At 35.5% G+C, this 21,048-nt stretch overlaps 1 protein-coding gene and 2 non-coding genes across 4 annotated transcripts; 2 read left to right on the top strand and 1 right to left on the bottom strand.

The window, feature by feature from the left end:
* Positions 1 to 1,278: 1,278 nt before the first annotated feature.
* LOC107886448 (uncharacterized) lies at positions 1,279 to 8,087 on the bottom strand. Of its 2 annotated transcripts, XR_005913028.1 has the most exons (7): positions 7,578 to 8,087; positions 7,369 to 7,506; positions 7,147 to 7,182; positions 6,247 to 6,862; positions 6,021 to 6,130; positions 3,763 to 5,234; positions 1,279 to 2,407 (listed from the first exon to the last, which is right to left on the bottom strand). XR_005913028.1 is itself a non-coding variant. In XM_041092230.1 (6 exons), the coding sequence occupies exons 1-6, from the start codon at positions 7,860 to 7,862 to the stop codon at positions 5,058 to 5,060; spliced, it is 1,362 nt and encodes a 453-aa protein (XP_040948164.1). In that variant the 5' UTR covers positions 7,863 to 8,087; the 3' UTR covers positions 2,474 to 5,057. The 2 variants fall into 2 exon arrangements, 1 of the variants encoding a protein (XP_040948164.1); XM_041092230.1 differs by lacking the exon at positions 1,279 to 2,407 and having other exon boundaries at positions 2,474 to 5,234.
* On the top strand, positions 3,422 to 3,565 carry LOC121218061 (small nucleolar RNA snoR83). Its single transcript, XR_005914327.1, has one exon. It is a non-coding gene; the product is annotated as a small nucleolar RNA snoR83 (small nucleolar RNA).
* A 3,453-nt stretch (positions 8,088 to 11,540) lies between the features above and the next one.
* Positions 11,541 to 11,683, top strand: LOC121218060 (small nucleolar RNA snoR83). Its single transcript, XR_005914326.1, has one exon. It is a non-coding gene; the product is annotated as a small nucleolar RNA snoR83 (small nucleolar RNA).
* The last annotated feature ends 9,365 nt before the right edge of the window (positions 11,684 to 21,048 follow it).

Raw genomic sequence — 21,048 nt, 5'->3', positions numbered from 1 at the left:
AGAATAATTTTGAGCTTCATAAATGATGTTGTTAAATGGTTGCAAATGAATCTAAATTTGTGGAAATCAATTGATCTGCTTTAATTGGAGAGTCTCTAAATGATGAATCAAGTCGAAACACCCCAAGTTTCATGTCCAACGAAAACTGGAGGTGGTAGTGGTAGACCTAAACTTCCACCTCCAAGACAGTGATTTCAAGTACAGGCAAAATCGCAATGTAAACAACTTTTCCATTTTCAATAGGTTTATATAATAATGTGTTTTGTCATTCAATATCATTATCCTTTCACAAATAGTCACAAATAATCAATATCTATTTTTTGTTTCATACAAGTATGATATTGACAAAAATAGATTAATATGTTTTAATCTTATTGATTTATCTAAGAATATACATAATATTTATGCAGCAGTAGTCACATAGAAATAAAAAAGATATATAATATATTCTTAAAAATATGCTTAAAAGATATACAGTAATATATAATATATCTCATAATAATACCCTAACAGATATTCATTAAAAATAACTTGAATTTGAATTACAATTGTATAAAAAAGAATAGGGTTAGATCGATCATATTTAGATCACATATCTTATTTGATGTTTTACATTTTTAAGTGCAAAAAACATAGTTTCCCATTGGCTCTATTTCCGGTTGTAAACAACATAATTAATGTCTACGGTGATGTTTCTACAACAGTAAGATGAACCCAAGGATAGTTAATGGATGAATCTGAGTATTGTTAAAACTGTCTGTTATGTTCTATGCTTCTATCAAAGAGATGAGTAATCTACGCCTGGAGCAAGTCATTGAGGGTCGGATATTGAAGTGGAGGGACGCAATCAAAGATGCTTTACGTATCAAATTTGTTGATACAAAAAATCAACAAAACTAGAAATGGAGGCCCTCAGATGAGAGAAAATGGTCTCCTCTTTAAAGAAAAAGATAGAGGTAGAAGAAGGAGCCCTCTTACTTTGGGGTTTAGGGTTTCCTTTTTATCATATCGGGTTAGACTCTGGATCAAGTCATTTTATTTTATTATAATTGTATAATAAATTCTCTCATCTTGTCGAAAAAAAGTTATAAAGTGATTCTTCTAAGAAAAACTTATATTTATAGCGTGTTTAATTTGGGGTGTATTATATAAGTTTTTAACTTGAAACTTTATTGAACAAATTTTGTTGTCTGATAGTGTGGAACAGGAGTCAAGAATTGTAATGCAAAATATTATGAACTGTATTTCCTGTAAGAAAAATTTTGTAAACCAACCGACTCATAGAAAATTATTCAATATCAAATTTGATATTAAATCAGCGAGCTGTTCGGAGGCTACAATCTTAAATCAATGAGTTGCATGAAGCTGTGATCTTAAATCAACTAACTCAAGTAATTGAAAGTTGCGATCTTAAATCGGGTAACCTCTATAATATGAGCTGGGAATGTAGGTCCGCGAACTGTTTTGGATGTTGTGATATTAAACCGACGAGCCTTTAGAATATCAACTGGAAAGTAGGTCCACGAGTTATTTTGGAGGTTGCAATATTAAATCAGCAAGCCTTAAGATTACAGCTAGAAGCTTGAGTTCACGCTAACTATGTTGGAGGCTATGGTGTTGAACTTGCAAGCCTAAGATTACAGTTGGGAGCTTAAGCTCGTACTAACTATTTTGGAGGTTGTGTTGTTAAACCTACGAGCCTAGGATGACAACTAGGAGCTTGAGTTCGGGCCAACTGTTTCAAAGGTTGCGATATTTAACCTGCGAACCTGAGATGACAACTACGATCTTAAATCAGTGAGTTATGTGAAGCTGCAGTCCTAAATCAACTCAAATAATAGAATGTTGCAATTTTAAACTAGCTAAACTCTATAATATGAGTCGAGAACGTAGGTCCTCAAGTTGTTTTAAAGGTCGCGATATTAAACCGGCGAGCTTTAAGATTACAGCTGGGAGCTTAAGCTCGTACTAACTATTTTGGAGGCTATGGTTCTTCACCTACGAGCCTTAATGTGACTGCTAAGAGCTTTGCTCTCGCTAACTGTGTTGGAGGCTGTGGCTCTTCACCTGCAAGCCTTAATATGACAGTTGAGAACTTTGATCACGCTAACTTTGTTGAAGGCTGCGGCTCTTCACTTGCTAGTCTTAATATGACAGCTGGGAGCTTTACTCTCACTAACTGTGTTGGAGGTTACAGCTCATCACCTGCAAGCCTTAATATGATAGTTAGGAGTTTTGTTCTCGCTAACTGTGTTGGAGGCTATGGCTCTTCACCTACGAGCCTTAATAACTGTGTTAAAGGCTATAGCTCTTCACCTGCGAGCCTTAATATGACAGCTAGGGACTTTGCTCTCGCTAACGGTGTTGGAGATTACGGCTCTTCACTTGCAAGCCTTAGTAATATCACCTGCAAGAATAACAAATTAGGCATGCAAAGAGAGAGTTAGTGCCCTGCAAAATTGAGGCAATCATATTGAGTACAAAACAATTACATAGTGATCATCTCCCATAGAATGAAACTTAAATCACACTTATAAATGTCTGCTATTTTCTGAGTTCTAACATCTTTTAGAATGTTTTGTCCAGTGTTCTGAACTCAATATTTCCTAGCTGAAAGAAAATATGAGCTGTTCTTTCTTCTTCTTTTTTCATATTTTCCGTCTTCCAATCTCAAGTATTTCATCACAATCAATACTCAACAAATTCCGTAAACAAGGTCCTTGCTCCTTAACTATTAGCAATAAAGCTAACACTGAAAACATTTATATTTGTCATAAACAGCAAATTCAATTGCAGATATGTCAGGCAGTCCATTTAAACCAAACTTAACAATTTGATTAAATTAACAAAATTCGGATGAAAAGGTCATGAATAGAAGGCTGAAGAATCTCTAGAGGTCCAACTTTAAATTTCCTCTTTAGATGAGTTTTTTCTTTTCTTTTCTTTTTTCTTTTCAGAAAATCTTTATGTTTTTGGTTCTTTTTAGTTCTGTTAAACCCTCATTTGAAGTCCAAATAGATTTTAAATACCAATTTTGATGTTTAATTGCTAATAAGTTTTTAATTAAATAAATTTAATTTAGATTGTCACGTAAGACATTTAAGTTGGCCTTTAAAACCCATTTAGACTACCACATAGGACCGTCGTTAGAGAGAAAACAGAAGTTAACGGTAGAATGACCACTCCGTAACAAAACGATAACATAAATGACTAAAACGTAATATTTTAAATATAAATGACTAAAATATAATTTGAACAAATAAAAATAATTATTTTTATAGTTTACTGGTAAAAGAGTTGAACGAATTTCCACCATTTGTACTGCCATTATCTAATTTATGACGATATATTTATTTCATTATGAATTCAAAAAAGAAAAAGAAAAAAAAAGTGCTTATAATAGGCGATGATGGCCTTCATAATCCCAAATGAGCTAAAGATAAAAAGGTGCTTATTTGACTCATGAGAGGACGAAATCAAATCCCAAAATCTGGGGGTTTCGCTGATGGCGCCTTTCCTTTATTTTTTAATCGAAGGTGTTTATTAGTAACCTCTTCAGACATTATCCTTGTTCTTCCTAATTTTTTAGTCTTCTTAATGTTGATAATTAGTATTTAAAAACATTTTCTTTCTGGGGTTACCAATTGATTTTCTGGGTTTTTCATAAACTGGGAAATGCATTGTTTGCATCATAAAAGGTCTGTTTTTGCTTCAGATTCAGCAAAAATGGAAAATCAAATTTTGTAAGGGGAAAGAAAATACCTCCCACTCAGGACATCTACAAAAGGCACTCCAGCGACAGCAACCTTGCCACGCCTCCCCCGCCTTGCTTGAGATGAAAGATGAGCTCCTTTTACCATGGAAGTTGATGGATGGCAGACTTCATCACATCTACTTTTCGAGTTACTCTTGCCTCTTAGGCCCCAAATGACAAAGGACCCATCTTTCGACCCAGAGAGAACAAGATCATAATTGGTTGGATGCGAACCCAAACATTTAACATTTCCAATCATCGATTCTTGCTTTTTCTGCATTTTCACGGTAAGATGAGCAGAAGAAAGCTCCCGACGAGAATCAAGTTTACATATCCAGCCTCATCAGATACAGCAAAAATATGGGAATTTTTACTTGCCTTACAAAAGGATACGGCGGAAGGAGGCGTTTCTAAAATATTGTTTTCAACGGCTCCGATTTCAGTGAAATCCGAAGCTAATTCGTCAATCCATGCTCGTTTTCTAACTCAAAAGCTACTGAGTTCCCTAGATCTGAAGGTCCCGTGTTCGATCCACGCTCATCACACCATTGTTGATACAAAGAATCAACAAAAGTATAAATGGAGGACCCCATAGGAGAGAAAATGGTCTATGGTATCCTCTAGTTTTAGAGAAAAAATGGAGGTAGGAGAAGGAGCCCTTACTTTGGGGGTTTAAGGTTTTCTTTTATTTTATTGTGTCGGATTTCGGGTCAGATCGGTTCTCGGATTGGGTTATTTTTATTTTGTTATAATTATATAATAAATTTCAAGGTGGATTTTACCATGGAACATTTGAGCGTTGAAAGCTGGATAATGTGGGTTCTAGGATATCAAAGTTATAGGCTGGGTTGAGTGCTGGGAAAAAGGAACGTGCAAAGATATGTGAGCGGTCCAAGCTGTTCATGGATGCTACTGAAGAGTTTAACGGTAAGTCTGTCAGCTCATGTATGCTTAAAAAGACTTTGCCAGGTCGACGTCGAGCTAGAGCTAACGAAGGATCCGGATTCAAGTATCTTAATGCTTTGGTTTGAGTAGCTAACAAGTGTTTGGTTGATTAATTGGACGACCCTTGATTTGATGGATAAAAAAAATTAAGCTCAAGATTCTTTAAAATAAAATAAAGGAAAGAAGGCCAAGCTGACATGATTAAGTCAACAATCACGCCATGAAGACTACTACTTTCTGGTCAAAAGAATTTACAGTGCACAAACAAATTTATAGTGAGTAACCAGTAGTAAGCTGCTGGAGATCATCAATAACCTATCTGCAGAGGTTAAAATAGGTTGACATAGATCAGGAAGGCTTATGATTGTATCCTGCCACCCTCACCATCATTGCTTTCTTTCATCAAACTGATGCTCACAGTCTCATTCAAGCTCTGCAATCTCGCATTAAGTTCCGATAGTTCAGCTCTCAGCACAATGTTTTCGGTCTCAATGTCCAAGTAATGCTGGGTTTTTACTTGTATCGTTTTCATTATCTGACACACGCGCACACACAAAAAGAAACAAGATTGGGCAAATGAAATTAGTGATATTTTGATAACAATGTAAAGGCTACATCTAACCTAACAAAAAACCTTTTTCCATTACGTGCTGTGCAAAACTTACGGGAAGACAATTGCAACTAATTCCATAGGTAAGTTCATCAATCATACAAACAGAACAAGAAGGCAGGCAGATAGTGAAACTCCTCGGACAGCCCCGTAAATCCTTTCGATTCATTATTATCAGCATTTTTGCTATACCATTCTCTCTACTTTTAACATGCCTATCCCCAAGTACAAACTCCAATTCCCCATAATCTGTGTATCCCGAAGTACAAGTTCAATTCATCAGCATCTTCATAAAAAAATGATGTCATTTGTGATAATCCATTCTCCATCATGGAATGCCAACCCTCAATAAAAACGCAATCCGCACTATTGTCTATGGCGCTAGTGTTGATGGGAAAAACAATATAATCCACACCTTTGTCAGGGTTAAGGGAGAAATCGATCTGATATTGATTAGTCAAGGATTGGATTGTGGCTATATAAGTAAAGGCCACACGTGCATACAATCATTAGGACAGTTTTCACCTCCAACACAGACAAAAACTCATAACGAACACAATCCTCTACATATTTATTAAACTGTGCAACGAAACGATGAACTGAATAGTGAAAATGAATTCTACTTCGGCTCCGAAATTACTAAAAACTAATAAAATGAAGTAGAGATACAAGTTTGTATACCAAGTACTCAGAAGCAAACACTTGAAATACCTGGGCATTTTCAAGTCTATAGTTGTTGATTGACTGTTCAAGATCATCTAAGTACCTTTGTCTTCGCCTGTTCCGGTCTTCCAAGCGCCTGTTCTGAGCTTTCAACATTCCTGCTTTCATGTAAATATTTAACAATTATATATGTTAGGTAGCCCTCGCTATTAAATCCCCTTGCGAAATTCCTTAAGCAAGTACATTTCTAATGTAGGAAAACTATAAAACATACCCAAGCTAACAGGCTTGCCAATGAACTCTTTTGCAGTATCCATGTACACCTTGGACTTTTCACATATCTTAGAGTGCTCCTTTTTGCTAGCACTCAACTCAGCCTCTAACTTGGAGATCCTTAAAGCCACCTCCTCCAGCCTTTGACGTTCCATTAAACCGATATAAGCGCAAGCAATTTTCTTCAAATGTTCCATGGCGAAATCCACCTTGAAATTCATACGTAAAGCATCCTTGATGGCATCTCTCCACTTCAATATCCTACACTCGGTGATTTGCTCAAGTCGTAGATCATGCATCTCTTTGATTGAAGCGCAGAACATTACATAGATCCTCTCGGTAATACTCGGGCTCATCTTACTTGTTGCAGCAACATCACCGTAAACATTAATGATGAGTTTTAGAGTCGAAAGTAGGGACAGTGGGAAACAATATTTGCCTACTGTGACGTGCTTCCCATCTAAGCCAGTGAAGTCCGTGAACTTCACTTTGCTCTCCTCATCAGCATCGATCTTCATAAGAAGGTCGGAAATGGATGTATCATCATTACTGCATGTTCCAGCTTCAGAATTCATCTGCTGCAGATTTTTTATTTCATTCATTTGTAAACTGCTGAGCTGAAACAATAAATTGGGAGGAAAAGCAAATTAGGATTCCAGAATCAGAAGCTTATACAAACTTAATATTGCGTTCGATATTCCTCTCTGCCTCTTTTTAACACATCTTGCTTCACTTGTTTTGCAACGCTTCCTCTCGACCAAACAGCCCTTTATCATATGCAAGATATATACTATTCTAAGCAAATATATATATACGAGATACTGATTCTTAGATAACTAGTAATCATATTTCAAGATATCTTAAAATCAATAGACTCAAAGATCTAGAACAGTTGCCATACCCTGTCTGAAGCTTCAGGTCTAGATCCATGGTGATCCTACAAATTACAGGAAACAACACAGATGACATTAGCATTTAGAAACAAGAAATTAAAGACATGGCATTAACCTTTGATTCAAAAAAGTATCATATCTGCATCAATCTTCATAAATAGGTCATCATATCTGAATATTGATGGAGCATGAAAAGGGGGAAACCTCAAAATAACCAAACACTTGGGTACCTGGGCTGAAAAACATTGATGCTCAAGTTGCCCATGGGAGAGCAGTATTTTCTGTTTTAACCTTCTATTCTCAGCATTTAACTGTTCATTTTCCTCTTTCAAGTGTTTAATCTCGGCAGCCTGTTCATCTGCTGTTATCTGCACTGCAAAATGTTAACATCAAAACTACAGAAATCATGGCAATCATAAAGTTCCACCATTTAGTTTACCTTGCGCTTTTGCCTATACTTGTGATCACTTAGTCTTTTGTTTTCTTTTCTTTGAGCTGGAGTAAGCTTAGCTCTACCGCCGTGGCCACCACCTTCTGTGGTTTGGTATGAAGCTTCTGATGTTTCACCTTGATTCAATTGGTGATGGTCTGTTACAGAATCCGTGACTCCACCATTGATATCAGATCCCTCCACTAACCCAAACTCAGTGCTAATCAGATCCCATCCATCTGCCACCCTTGAGCTAAAAAACGAAGTGGACCCATCTGATGAACAACCCTCCATTGGCTGATTAATTTGAACGCCTAAAACAACGCAACAATTCTTAAATATAACTGAAAAGAATTGCTCTTAAGATGGTTTAACGTAAAATACTGTGGAAACCCAAGGGATGTTCCTTTCCAGCTAGAGCTGAAACCTGACTTGTCTTCTTATAAGCAAAAGTGGGATCTGATTCATATAAGTCAATGTGGAGAAATTATCAAGTGAGCTTTTCTACGGAATCATTCATGCCCTTAACTAATAAAATAATGTCAGCTTTTTCCATTATAATATTATTTATTAATTTGTATATATTAGAGTTAGAAAGGTATTTTCTGCTTCAGCTCATGGTTCCATCTAGTCAGCACCAAAAATCGTCCGAGAATGTAAGTAATAACATTCAGTTTTTTATGTTGAAGGGATATGAACCGTACGATCCTGTCAGATTATGGTACGTGGAGAAACAGCTGTTCCTTTCTCAGCCGCCCTTATTTTCAAAGATGGGTCCATTCCTTTTCTTTCGGGCGATTTAATCGCTTTTTAATCACCTACTCATCGCGGGTACCGGAGATCAAAAGGCCAAGTTAGGAGGGTCAAATCTTGGAAATTTTAAAATTTTTTTATGAATTAATATATAATATTCATTAAAATATTCTTTTTGACAATTTCACTTTATTCTAGATAATTACAAAAGAAGCTCATAATAATTTAAAGAATAGAGAAATATAAAATCTCGAAAATGTTTGTTGAAGAAATAATATATATGAAAAACAAAAAAAAATATTATCTTTCAATGAAATTCAATAACAAATTAAAAATAGAACAAAAAATAAATTAAATTATTACATGTTTCCTTAATGTTTCTTGAAACCAAATTAATAATATCTTCTGTTAAATTTTATGTCTTTAAAGAATACTAGAATTAATATTATAAGGACTTGTGACTCTATACTATTTCTTTAGCTAAAAATGTAAAATATACCATGAAATTTTCTTTTCAGATTTAATTCAAAATTTTAATTTATTTAAATTATTTTTCAAAATTCAAATCATAAAAAAATTATATTTTGATTTTTTTCTTATAATAAAAATATTATATTAAAAATCAAAATAGGTAAAAAGAATTGATAATTTTGTTTTATTTTTTATTTTTTTCCATGTTTAGCACACTCCCACCTGCGCCTAAAGAGGATGTTGGTCGTCGCGATCACCTACAACGTGAACGTCGACCTCCGCAGAGGTATACACCTAGGACCACACCATCGAACCATCAATTTTAGGGGTTTCTTGCATTTTTGATATTACTCTAGTTTGTATTTTTTTTATATTACAAAGTTTGTACTTTTTTGTATAAATTTAATTAGATCAATTTTAGGTATGCTTAGTACGAAACTTTTCTTCTCTTTTTGCATTATATTAAAGTTGAATTCAAGGTTAAATGGCTCCATTTTAGATAATTCTTTTCCCCGGCTGTAATTGATCATCCGGGCCGTAATAAGGTCTTGTTTGTAACTCAATCACAGTCACCGGTACGTACTCTTGTATAGTAGCTATCCATCCTTGTAGCTCGTTATACAACAAATCATAATCCTCATACAATTGCTCCATTGCCATCTGTTTAGCTATCTACACCTTTTGGTATGATACTCGATACTAGAATTGTACTTGCATTTCGGCAATCAGTACCGAAACTTTAATGGTCAGCATGTCTTTCACCATTGGCATGATACACGTACACATAGTTTTGGAATCAAGTTTTTGATGATCTTCTGTCATACGTGTTGATGTGCATGTATGAGGCCCAACAAATTTTCGTATCTCCCACATCTGCAAAATTTGAATGAATGCAACTCGAACCCATCAATTGCAGCCTTCCACTGCCTTCCAACACTCCCCAACATATACTGTCAGTTTAGACACTACGACTTTATAATCCACTGATATGTTCATGATATACCGTTTAATAGCAAATACGCACTCTTCTTTACTTTGGAATCTATGGCCTAAGAATAACTCCTTATGATCGGAATTTACGGTCAGCCGGTGAGTAGGAAGTATTTCAGGGTACTCCAAGAACTCAGCTACATGCGCTGCGTCGGGGTCTATGAGCGACATGTGTGGCCCAAGATTTTTGTGTATCACAATACGTAGCATCTGGTTCTCGATCGAAAACGCGTTAATGTTTCCATCGTTATTCACATCTTCATCATCAATATCATCAAGTACATCGTCCACATCAGGATCACTGTCACTATCGACCTCTTTATCACAATGATCGCTACCATCATATCCATCATCACCAACCACATCTTCATTTTGCTCCATACCGGCTAACTCAGCAAACAAGTGAATCAGTGCATTTTTGTCACTCTCATTCCCACAGTAAAGAGCGATCATTATTTTCATGTCTTCGTCGTCTACAAGTTTAATTTCGGTAAATTTGATAGGATCTGTCAAAACTGAAAACTTGTAGAAAATTTTTGATATCCTTCTCCCACAACGTCTAACAATTTTTGCATTAATCATTCTCTTCATATCATCCAACGAGACATTTCTATTAAATCTCATTGCTATTTGTTGCCGGCATTCAAATATACATCCAACAGTTGTTCTCAAGATGATTCCATCGAAATAAACGCATACGAAAAACTTATAATCCATCTTCAATATTCAATCTGTTAAAAAATAAACAAAATTTCAAAAAAATAATTTCGAACAGTAAATTAGTTACTTAAATAAAAAAAATTAATGTTTCAATATGCAATTTTTTCATTCATAAGCTCATACTATTTCAGTTATCATTTTGTAAATGAACAAAATTTAACCACTAAGCCTAATAACTAACACAATAATCATAATAATTTTTTACTAAAAATAATACTAACTAACAATAATATGGTGTAAAAACTAACAATCATACTAACTAAAATAATAATTAGGGTTTTTACTAATCCTAATAACTAACCATAATAATAATATTAGTTTTTTACTAACAATAGTACTAAGTAACAATAATTATTAATAACCAAACCCTAAACACTAACAATAATAATACTAACTAAAATAATAATTAGGGTTTTTATTAATCCTAATAACCAACAATAATAACTAAACTAACAACAAAAAATAATAAAAAATATACAAAAAAACATAATAACAAGATAATCCATTATTTTTTTTAAAAATACCTTATTTTTTCTATTTTTTTTCTCTTTCTCTTTCTTTCTCCTTTCTCTATTCTCTTTCTCTCTTTTTCTTTTCTTTTTTCGGTATTGCCCTTTCATTCTCCTCCTCCTTCTTCTTCTTCTCTTCTTCTTCTTTCCTTTTCTTTCTTCTCCTTCGTGCAGTTGAAGTGAAAGTGAAATTGGGGACCATTATAAAGTCCTCAAAAGGCGGGAAAACATGGCATAGGTGCCACCTGTGGCAGTGGCACCTTTGGTGCCGCCTCTACTATTAGCACCTTTGGTGTCGCCTGTGATAGACCTCGACCAGGGTCATGTCACTTCCGTCAGCTTTTTTTTTTACTGTTTGTACTATTTTGATACATAATAAAATAATTGTATTATTTTAGTAATTTTAAATTTTTTGTATTATTTATATAAAAATCTGAATTTCTACCAATTTATGACGATATATTTATTTCATTATGAATTCAAAAAAGAAAAAAAAAAGTGCTTATAATAGGGGATGATGGCCTTCATAATCCCAAATGAGCTAAAGATAAAAACGTGCTTATTTGATTCATGGGAGGCTGAAATCAAATCCCAAAATCTGGGAGTTTCGCTGATGGCGCCTTTCCTTTATTTTTTAATGAAGGTGTTTATTAGTAACCTCTTCAGACATTATCCTTGTTCTTCCTAATTTTTTAGTCTTCTTAATGTTGATAATTAGTATTTAAAAACATTTTCTTTTTGGGGTTACCAATTGATTTTCTGGGTTTTTCATAAACTGGGAAATGCATTGCTTGCATCATAAAAGGTCTGTTTTTGCTTCAGATTCAACAAAAAAGGAAAATCAAATTTTGTAAGGGGAAAGAAAATACCTCGGGTTTTTTACAAAAATATTATAAAAAATAAAAAATAACCAAAATATTATAACTTTTTTTATTTACCAAAAAATATTTTTTTATTTACCAAAATATATAAAAAAACAAAAAAACAAAGAAAAAACCTGTAAAAAAAAAGTCTGCACCGATTTGACGGCACCTTGGTCACGCCAAAACGATTGGCGGTACCAATGGTGCCAAAGGCATTGGCGGCATTACTCGTGTTATAAACACGACCTCCGTTCAGCTGAAGGGAGAAAAACAGAAGAAAAAGAAAGAAGAAGAAGAGGTGCTGCAGAAAAGAAGAGAAAAAGAAGATATTTTTTAAAAAAGAATTGATTATATTGTTGTTATTGTTTTGTATATTTTGTAATATTTTTTGTTTTAGTTTAGTTATTAAAATTAATAAAACTCAAATTGATAGTTTTAGTTAGTATTATTATTGTTGTTGTTGTTGTTGTTGTTGTTGTTAGTATTAAGATGTTATTAATGTATTAAGATGTAACTTAGTAGTATTATTGTTAGTAAAAAAACTAGTATTATTATTATGGTTAGTTATTATTTTCATTTACCAAAATAAACTAGTTAGTAAAAAACTAGTATTATTGTTATAGTTAGTTAGTTATTATTTTTAGTAAAATTAATAATTTTAGTGTGTATTGTTTTAAGGATAAAATTATTAATATTATTAGTGTGTTAGTTATTAGGATTAATGGCTAAACGGTTTTCATGTAGAAAATTGCATATTGAAATATTAAATGTTTTTTGAAGTAATTTAGTTATCGTTCGAGAATTTTTATGAGATTTTGTTTTTTTGACAGATTAAATATTGAAGAAGGATGCTAAGTTTCTTGTATGCGTTTATTTCGATGGAGTTATCTTGACAACAAGTGTTGGATGTGTATTTGAATGTCGGCAACAAATAGCAATGAGATTTAATAGAAATGTATCGTTCGATGAAATGAAGACAAAGATTAATACAAAAATTCATAGACGTTGTGGGAGAAGGATATCAAAAATTTTCTACAAGTTTCCAGTTTCGACAAATTCGCTCAAATTTGTCGAAATGGAACTTGTAGATGACGAAGACGTGGAGACAATGGTCGATCTCTACTGTGGGAAAGGGAGTGAGAAGAATGCACCGATTCACTTATTTGCTGAGTTAGTCGGTATGGAGCAAAATAAAGATGTTAATGCATCTGATGAAGAAGACGGGGCTGAAGAACCTTGGATGGTGGCTCCAATATCATACGTTGATAGTGAATCAACTATGGGTGTGATCGGTATCGACCTGAATATTACACCCGACGTTGATATAGTTGGTGGTGAAGAAGAAGGTGCTGGCGAAGAAGAAGGTGGTGGCGATCATTGGGATGAAGAGGTCGATAGTGACGGTGATCCTGATGTGGACGATGTACCTGATGATATTGACGATGAAGATGTCAACAACGATGAAGGTATTAACACTTCTTCGGTCGATGAGCAGATGCGGCGTATTTTGATACACAATAATCCTGGGCCACACATATCGCTCAAAGACCCCGGCGCAGCGTATGTAACTGAGTTTCTGGAGTACCCTGAAATAGCTCATTCTCATGGGCTGGCCGTAACATCTGATGATGAAGAGTTATTCATTGCCCAGAGATTCAGGTGTAAAGAAGATTGTATATATGCCATTAAATGGTACAGCATGAAGATATCGATGGATTATAAATTCTCCGTGTCTACTCCAACAATATATATTGGGGAGTGTTGGAAGGCAGCGAAAAGTTACAATTAGCGGGTACGAGCTGCATTCATTAGAAGTTCTCAGATGTGGGAGATACGAAAATTTGTTGGTCCTCATACATGCACATCAACACGTATGATAGAAGATCATGGAAAACTTAATTCGAAAACTATTTGTATGTGTATCATGCCAATGGTGAAGGACATGCCAACCATTAAAGTTTCTGTACTCATTGCGGAACTGCAAGTACAATTCCAGTATTGAGTCTCATATCGGAAGGCATGGATAGCTAAACAAATGGCGATGGAGCATCTGTATGGGGATTACGATTCATCGTATAACGAGCTTCAAGGTTGGATAGCTGCTATGTGGGAGTACGTACCAGGGACTGTGATTGAGTTGCAGACAAGTTCATATTACGGCCCGGATGACCATTTACAGCCGGCAAAAAGGATTTTCTATCGGATGTTCTGGACGTTCGATCCATATGTGCAGGCATTTCCCCACTACAAGCCACTTGTACAGATGGATGGGACCTGGCTATATGGAAAATATACACAGATCTTACTTCTTGCAGTTGCTCAAGACAGTAACAGAAACGTGCTCCCGATAGCATTTGCTATCGTAGATAAAGAGAACATGGAGTCTTGGGAATTCTTTCTCACAAATCTGCGAAGGTATGTTATTAGGAACGATAACATTTACATCATCTCCGATAGAGGGTAGGGTTTAATTGCAGCTATTAGGCGTTCCGGTGTGCCGTGGAGATCCGTTTATTGCATTCGTCACATTGTGCCTAACTTCTATAAAGATTATAAGAATGCAGACTGGAAGAGACAAGTCGTGGTAATAGGTAAATGATAACCTTATATTTTCAATATAAGTTGTAATATTTGATGTTATCGACTTACTAGAACTTATTTTTCGTTAATACGTATGCAGCATACGAGTTAGAGCCACATATTTTCAATGTTGTCTTGTTGAAAACACGTCATCTTCCGATTGCATCGGTATTTTCTGCTACTTTCTACATGCTGGCTACTTTGATGCCAAGAATGGGTCAGCAGCAAGTCGACCAGATTTAGGCGGGACATGTGTTTGTCGAACATGTAAAGGATGCAATGGTCGTAAACCGTCGGTTGGCGAGGTCAATAAACGTGGAAATATATTCACGACGACTGGAAACGTTTCGAGTTACTGAGAACATCGGTCGTCGAACTAGGTCCTACGAAGTTGATCTCTGGAACATACGGTGCGAGTGCAAGAAGTTCGAAACACTTCATTATCCCTGTGCGCATGTCGTGGCAGCGTATGCTAAAGTCAACATTGATGCTGAAGAATATGTCGATGATGTGTACACGCTGAAGTGCACATTGCGTATCTAGGAGAATGAGTTCCTCGTCTTGCCTGACCTATCTAGGTGGAAGGTGCCGCTGATGACTTTCGAGCTTCTCCCAGACAGAGGGCTACGGAGGAATCCAAGGGGTCGTCCGCAGTCAAGCAGAATCCGTAATGAGATGGACATTAGGGAGAAATCTGACGGAAAGTGTTGAGGAATATGCAGGTTAAGTGGTCATAGCCGTAATAAATGCCCTAACCGAAACTTTCATGTTGGACAGTTGTCCTGATCAGGTCGAAATTGAGCTAATGCTATAAAATTTTTATGTATATTGCTATAAAAAGTAATTTAATTAATAATAATTTTTATTATTTAGCTTATGCTTACGCTTAAATTGTATCCAAATTGTTTCCAAATTAAGGTATAAAATACCATGTGCGCATTTGGAATTATTAAGATTATATCGAAAATAGAGGCATTCATAATTCGATTCAGCTTTAATATAATGAAAAAAATAGAATAATGGATATTTATACAAAAAATTCAGAAGTAAGCAAAAATTAAAATAAAAATATTAAATTTATACAAAAAGTGCATTAAACCCCTAAAATTGATGGTTCGATGGTGTTGTCCTAGGGGTATACCTACACGGAGGTCAACGCTCACGGCCTGGGCGACGACCAACATCCTCATCGTCCGCAGGTGGGGGTGTGGTAAACATAGAGGAAAGGTCCTGTGGCTCGTTCACCGCCGACGAACTTAAATCGAAATGAGTCTCATAATGCTGCGTATACGTGTCGGACGGGCCGGGCATGCCGTACTGCGGCCGGGGGATCCAAACAGTTCAAACTCGTAGGCGTATTCGCCCTCTGCGAAGCTCGGATAATATTCACCGCCCACCAAATCTGGAAGATAGCCATGTGAATCCATATTTGACTGTGATTGCCCGGGATCTTGCTAGGGGTTCTGCTCGGGCTCTGCTGGTTGCGGAGAATAATATGCCATCGGATCCGGATCCATCGAGCTCGCTGCGTCCTATCCTCCAACTTGCTGCCCGTACGGGGGGATTACAATCGACTGGCCTCCAAGTAAATATGGCTACCCGCAACTATAATACCATTGTGTATACTCTAATGATGGTTGCAGGTCGGTAGCCATAACCATCTGAAGAATTCAGCGCAATCGATCGTTCCACAGTGCGACAAATTTTCGGTGCTTAATTCCCCAATCCAATTGAAATATTCCTTTCTTTGTCAAGCTGTAATCTTCCCCCACCTGGCACGGCGGATCCGGGATAGGTTGGATGCAGCCAAACTGCCGAAGCACCCGATCGCCGTGATACCACTCGACGACGTTGAAATTTATAATTGGTGTGTTAGTACACCATATGTGAGAATCAACGAGTGCGGACGAGGGTACAACATTTGTAATTTCTAGCCTCCGATATGGCATCCATATAAACTGTATGAGTAATAACATTGTAACGAGTTAGACCGATAACATGTGAGTAAGATATAGAAATATAATAGATGTCATGAATATTAGAATAACAGTTTACCCCTTCCCGGGCATGCTGTTCAATCCTGAGACGGTATATCGGGACATCACACGACCTTTCGAGTCCTGGACGGGTCGTCCACCTACAAAAAATAGTATAGAGTTTAGGGTTGATAACATTACTCAATATATTATGACTACAAATAATGACAATTTATATTTTATCACCTGAGTGGCAGTGGATACAGATACGGTTGATGACTAACGGATGCCAAAAAGGCATCCAATAAAGTGCCCAGGACTGTAGCAGTATGAGGCATCCGCCGATGTTTTTAACATGCGGCTCTGTCGCCCGACAAAGCTCCCGATACAGCGTTGCTAGAACGACGGAACCCCAGCTATACGACCTAGCAGTGGACAAATCAGCTAGCAGGGGCAAGTACGACAAATGCACACTGTCATCGTTTGCATCAGGCATGAGTACAGTCCCTATCATATGCATGATGTACGCTCGAGCAGCGCACATCAACTCACCTTCAGTGGTGGTCGCTGATAATTGTCCAATTTTTGCTTTTAGCCATGTAAATTTTATGCCGAAAAAATATTTATCACCGTCTTCTCGCGACTCTCCTAGGAGTTGATAGCAAAGTGCAGCTGGATCGGTAAATGAAGATACTCCCGTTACAGGACTCCCGTCAATTGGGAGCCCAAGCTGCAATGCAACATCCTCCAAGGTCACCGTGCACTCCCCGCACGGCAAATGGAAAGTGTGGGTCTCCGGGCACCACCGCTCCATTAGTGCAGATAATAAATCAAAGCGCAAGTCGGAGGATCGGATCAATACTACTGACCCAAATCTGGCTAGCTCCAGGTACGGCATCAATCGTGCATCCGGAGCTTCCTTTAAAACACTCACACGGCCCCTTAATACTCGGAACGAGTCCTGATAGTGTTAAATTACAGAAAAATATTACGATAACATAATTTATTTGTATATACTGCGTATATCCTTTTTAAATAAATAGAACTCGTGATTAACAAATAATAAATCATACCGCGTTATTAACTGCATCAGATATGTGTCTAATATCGCTTCGAATCAATCAAGCCATTGCGATGCTTGCAAGTTGAAAAAAAAGTTAGTAAAAAAATCTTACTTCGGCCATTTATTCGTATTTTTTTCTCCGCATTTTATTCCTTTAAAAAATATCATAATTTCTAATTTTATAATTTTACATTATTTCAGTGCATAATGTTTGAAATTTATTAATTTAGTGTGTTATTTAAATAAATTTGGTGTAAAAAAAATAACCCTTATCCCTGCCCTTTGCTCGTATTATTTTATCGATTTTTATTACTTTAAATAAAAATATATTATTCTCATATTTTATTATTTTATATTATTTCAGTACATTTTCTTTGAAATATTTTGTATTAATTATTTTTGAATTTTAAAAAAAGTTAGTAATACACTCTTACTTCTGCCATTTGTTCGTATTTTTTTCTCCGCATTTTATTATTTTAAAAAATGTCATAAACTTAGTCTTTTATAATTTTACATTATTTTAGTGCATAAAGTTTGAAATTTATTAATTTAGTGTGTTAAAGGGGAATAAAAGAAAATAATAAATAATGAGGGATTAAAAGGCAATTAGCCATATATTGGTGCCGCCTTTTTATTCCCCTCCATCACCCTCTTTTTTTTCCTCTATTATTTTGGTAAATAAAAAAAGTTTCTAATATTTTGGTATATTTTTTTTTGTAATATTTTGGTAAAAAACCCGAAACAAAACCATTTTCCCTGCCCTTTAGTCGTATTATTATTTTCTCGATTTTTATTACTTTCAATAAAAATATATTATTTTCGTATTTTATTATTTTATATTATTTCAGTACATTTTGTTTCAATTATTTGTATAAACTATTTCTGAATTTTTTTAAAAAAATTTACTAATACACTCTTACTTTGGCTATTTGTTCGTATTTTTTATCCGCATTTTATTATTTTAAAAAATATAATAATTTTTAATTTTATAATTTTACATTATTTCAATTTATTATGTTTGAAATTTATTACATGTACATTTTTCGTATTTTTTTCGCATTTTATTATTTTCGATAAATATACAATTCCCGTTTTTCTTTTCGTATTTTATGTTTTCTTAAACATATTTCTTTTTCATTTTACTTTTAATACTATTTTCCTAAAATTTTAATTTCAAATTACTAAGTAAATTTCATAAAAAAAATCCCTAAACAATGTACATACCATTATTTTTTTAATTCTAAATATATTTCACAAAATATATATGCTAAATAAAATAATAAAATAAGTATAATGTACCTAACATAAATTTTAAACACACAAATATTACAAAAAAATTACTTTTTTTCTTTTTTTTCTTTCCTTCCCTCTTCTTCTTCTTTTTTTTTCCTCTTCTCCTTTCCTTTTCTTTCTTTCCTTCTTTCTTTCTTTTTTCTTCTCCTTTCCTTTTCTTCTTCTTTCTTTCTTTTTTTCTCTTCTCCTTTCCTTTTCTTTCCTTCTTTTTCTTTCTTTCCTCTCCTTCCTTCCTTCTTTTTCTTTCTTTCTTTCCCTCTCCTTTTGCCCCCCACCACCGACCCCCCCTATTATACATTGGTGCTGCCAATGCCATTGGCATGACCAGTATCCCGTTACATCCGGTAGCCTTTTTTCAAGTTTTTTTATATATTTTGGTAAATAAAAAAAAATATTTTTTAGTAAATAAAAAAATTATAATATTTTAATTATTTTTTATTTTTTTATAATATTTTTGTAAAAAACCCAAATACCTCCCACTCAGGACATCTACAAAAGGCACTCCAGCGACAGCAACCTTGCCACGCCTCCCCCGCCTTGCTTGAGATGAAAGATGATCTCCTTTTACCATGGAAGTTGATGGATGGCAGACTTCATCACATCTACTTTTCGAGTTACTCTTGCATCTTAGGCCCCAAATGGCAAAGGACCCATCTTTTGACCCAGAGAGAACAAGATCAGAATTGGTTGGATGCGAACCCAAACATTTAACTTTTCCAATCATCGATTCTTGCTTTTTCTGCATTTTCACGGTAAGATGAGCAAAAGAAAGCTCCCGACGAGAATCAAGTTTACATATGCAGCCTCATCAGATGCAGCAAAAATATGGGAATTTTACTTGCCTTACAAAAGGAGACAGCGGAAGGAGGCGTTTCTAAAATATTGTTTTCAACCGCTCCGATTTCAGTGAAACCCGAAGCTAATTCGTCAATCCATGCTCGTTTTCTAAGTCAAAAGCTACTGAGTTGCCTGGATCTGAAGGTAACGTGTTCGATCCACGTTCATCACACCGTTGTTGATACAAAGAATCAACAAAAGTATAAATGGAGGACCCCATAGGAGAGAAAATGGTCTATGGTCTCCTCTTGTTTTACAGAAAAACTGGAGGTAGGAGAAGGAGCCCTTACTTTGGGGGTTTAAGGTTTTCTTTTATTATATTGTGTCGGATTTCGAATCAGATCGGTTCTCGGATTGGGTTATTTTTATTTTATTATAATTATATAATAAATTTCAAGGTGGATTTTACCATGCAACATTTGAGCGTTGAAAGCTGGATAATATGGGTTCTAGGATATCAAAGTTACAGGCTGAGTTGAGTTCTGGAAAAAGGAACATGCAAAGATATGTGAGCGGTCCAAGTTGTTCATGGATGCTACTGAAGAGTTTAATGGTAAGTCTGTCAGCTCATTGTATGCTTAAAAAGACTTCGCCAGGTCGACGTCGTGCTAGAGCTAACGAAGGATCCGGATTCAAGTATCTTAATGCTTTGGTTTGAGTAGCTAACAAGTGTTTGGTTGATTAATTGGACGACCCTTGATTTGATGGATAAAAAAAATTAAGCTCAAGATTCTTTAAAATAAAATAAAGGAAAGAAGGCCAAGCAGACATGATTAAGTCAACAATCACGTCATGAAGACTACGAGTGAGTTTGGACGGGCGGTGCGTTTAACTGCGGTTAGTGTAAAAATAGCGGTGGCGGTGAGATTAGATACTGTAGCGATACTGTAGCGTGAGACAAAAAGTAAGTTAAACGCACCGCACCCAATCGCCCATCCAAACCCACACTACTACTTTCTGGTCAAAAGAATTTACAGTGCACAAACAAATTTATAGTGAGTAACCAGTAGTAAGCTGCTGGAGATCATCAATAACATATCTGCGGAGGTTAAAATAGGTTGACATGGTTCAGGAAGGCTTATGATTTTATCCTGCCACCCTCACCATCATTGCTTTCTTTCATCAAACTGATGCTCTCAGTCTCATTCAAACTCTCCAATCTCGCACTAAGTTCCAATAGTTCAGCTCTCAGCACAGTGTTTTCGGTCTCAATGTTCAAGGAATTCTGGGTGGTTACTTGTATCGCTGTCATTATCTGACGCGCACACACAAAAGAAACAAGATTAGGCAAATGCAATTAGTGATATTTTGATATCAATGTAAAGGTTACATCTAACCTAATAAAAAACCTTTTTCCATTACGTGCTGTACAAAACTTACGGAAAGACAATTGCAACTAATTCCATAGGTAAGTTCAACAATCAT

Source organism: Gossypium hirsutum, chromosome D05 (assembly GCF_007990345.1).
Source record: "Gossypium hirsutum isolate 1008001.06 chromosome D05, Gossypium_hirsutum_v2.1, whole genome shotgun sequence".
Taxonomy (NCBI): Eukaryota; Viridiplantae; Streptophyta; class Magnoliopsida; order Malvales; family Malvaceae; genus Gossypium; species Gossypium hirsutum.
The sequence above is the reverse complement of the archived record's forward strand: the minus strand, read 5'-3'. Positions and strand labels throughout refer to the sequence as shown.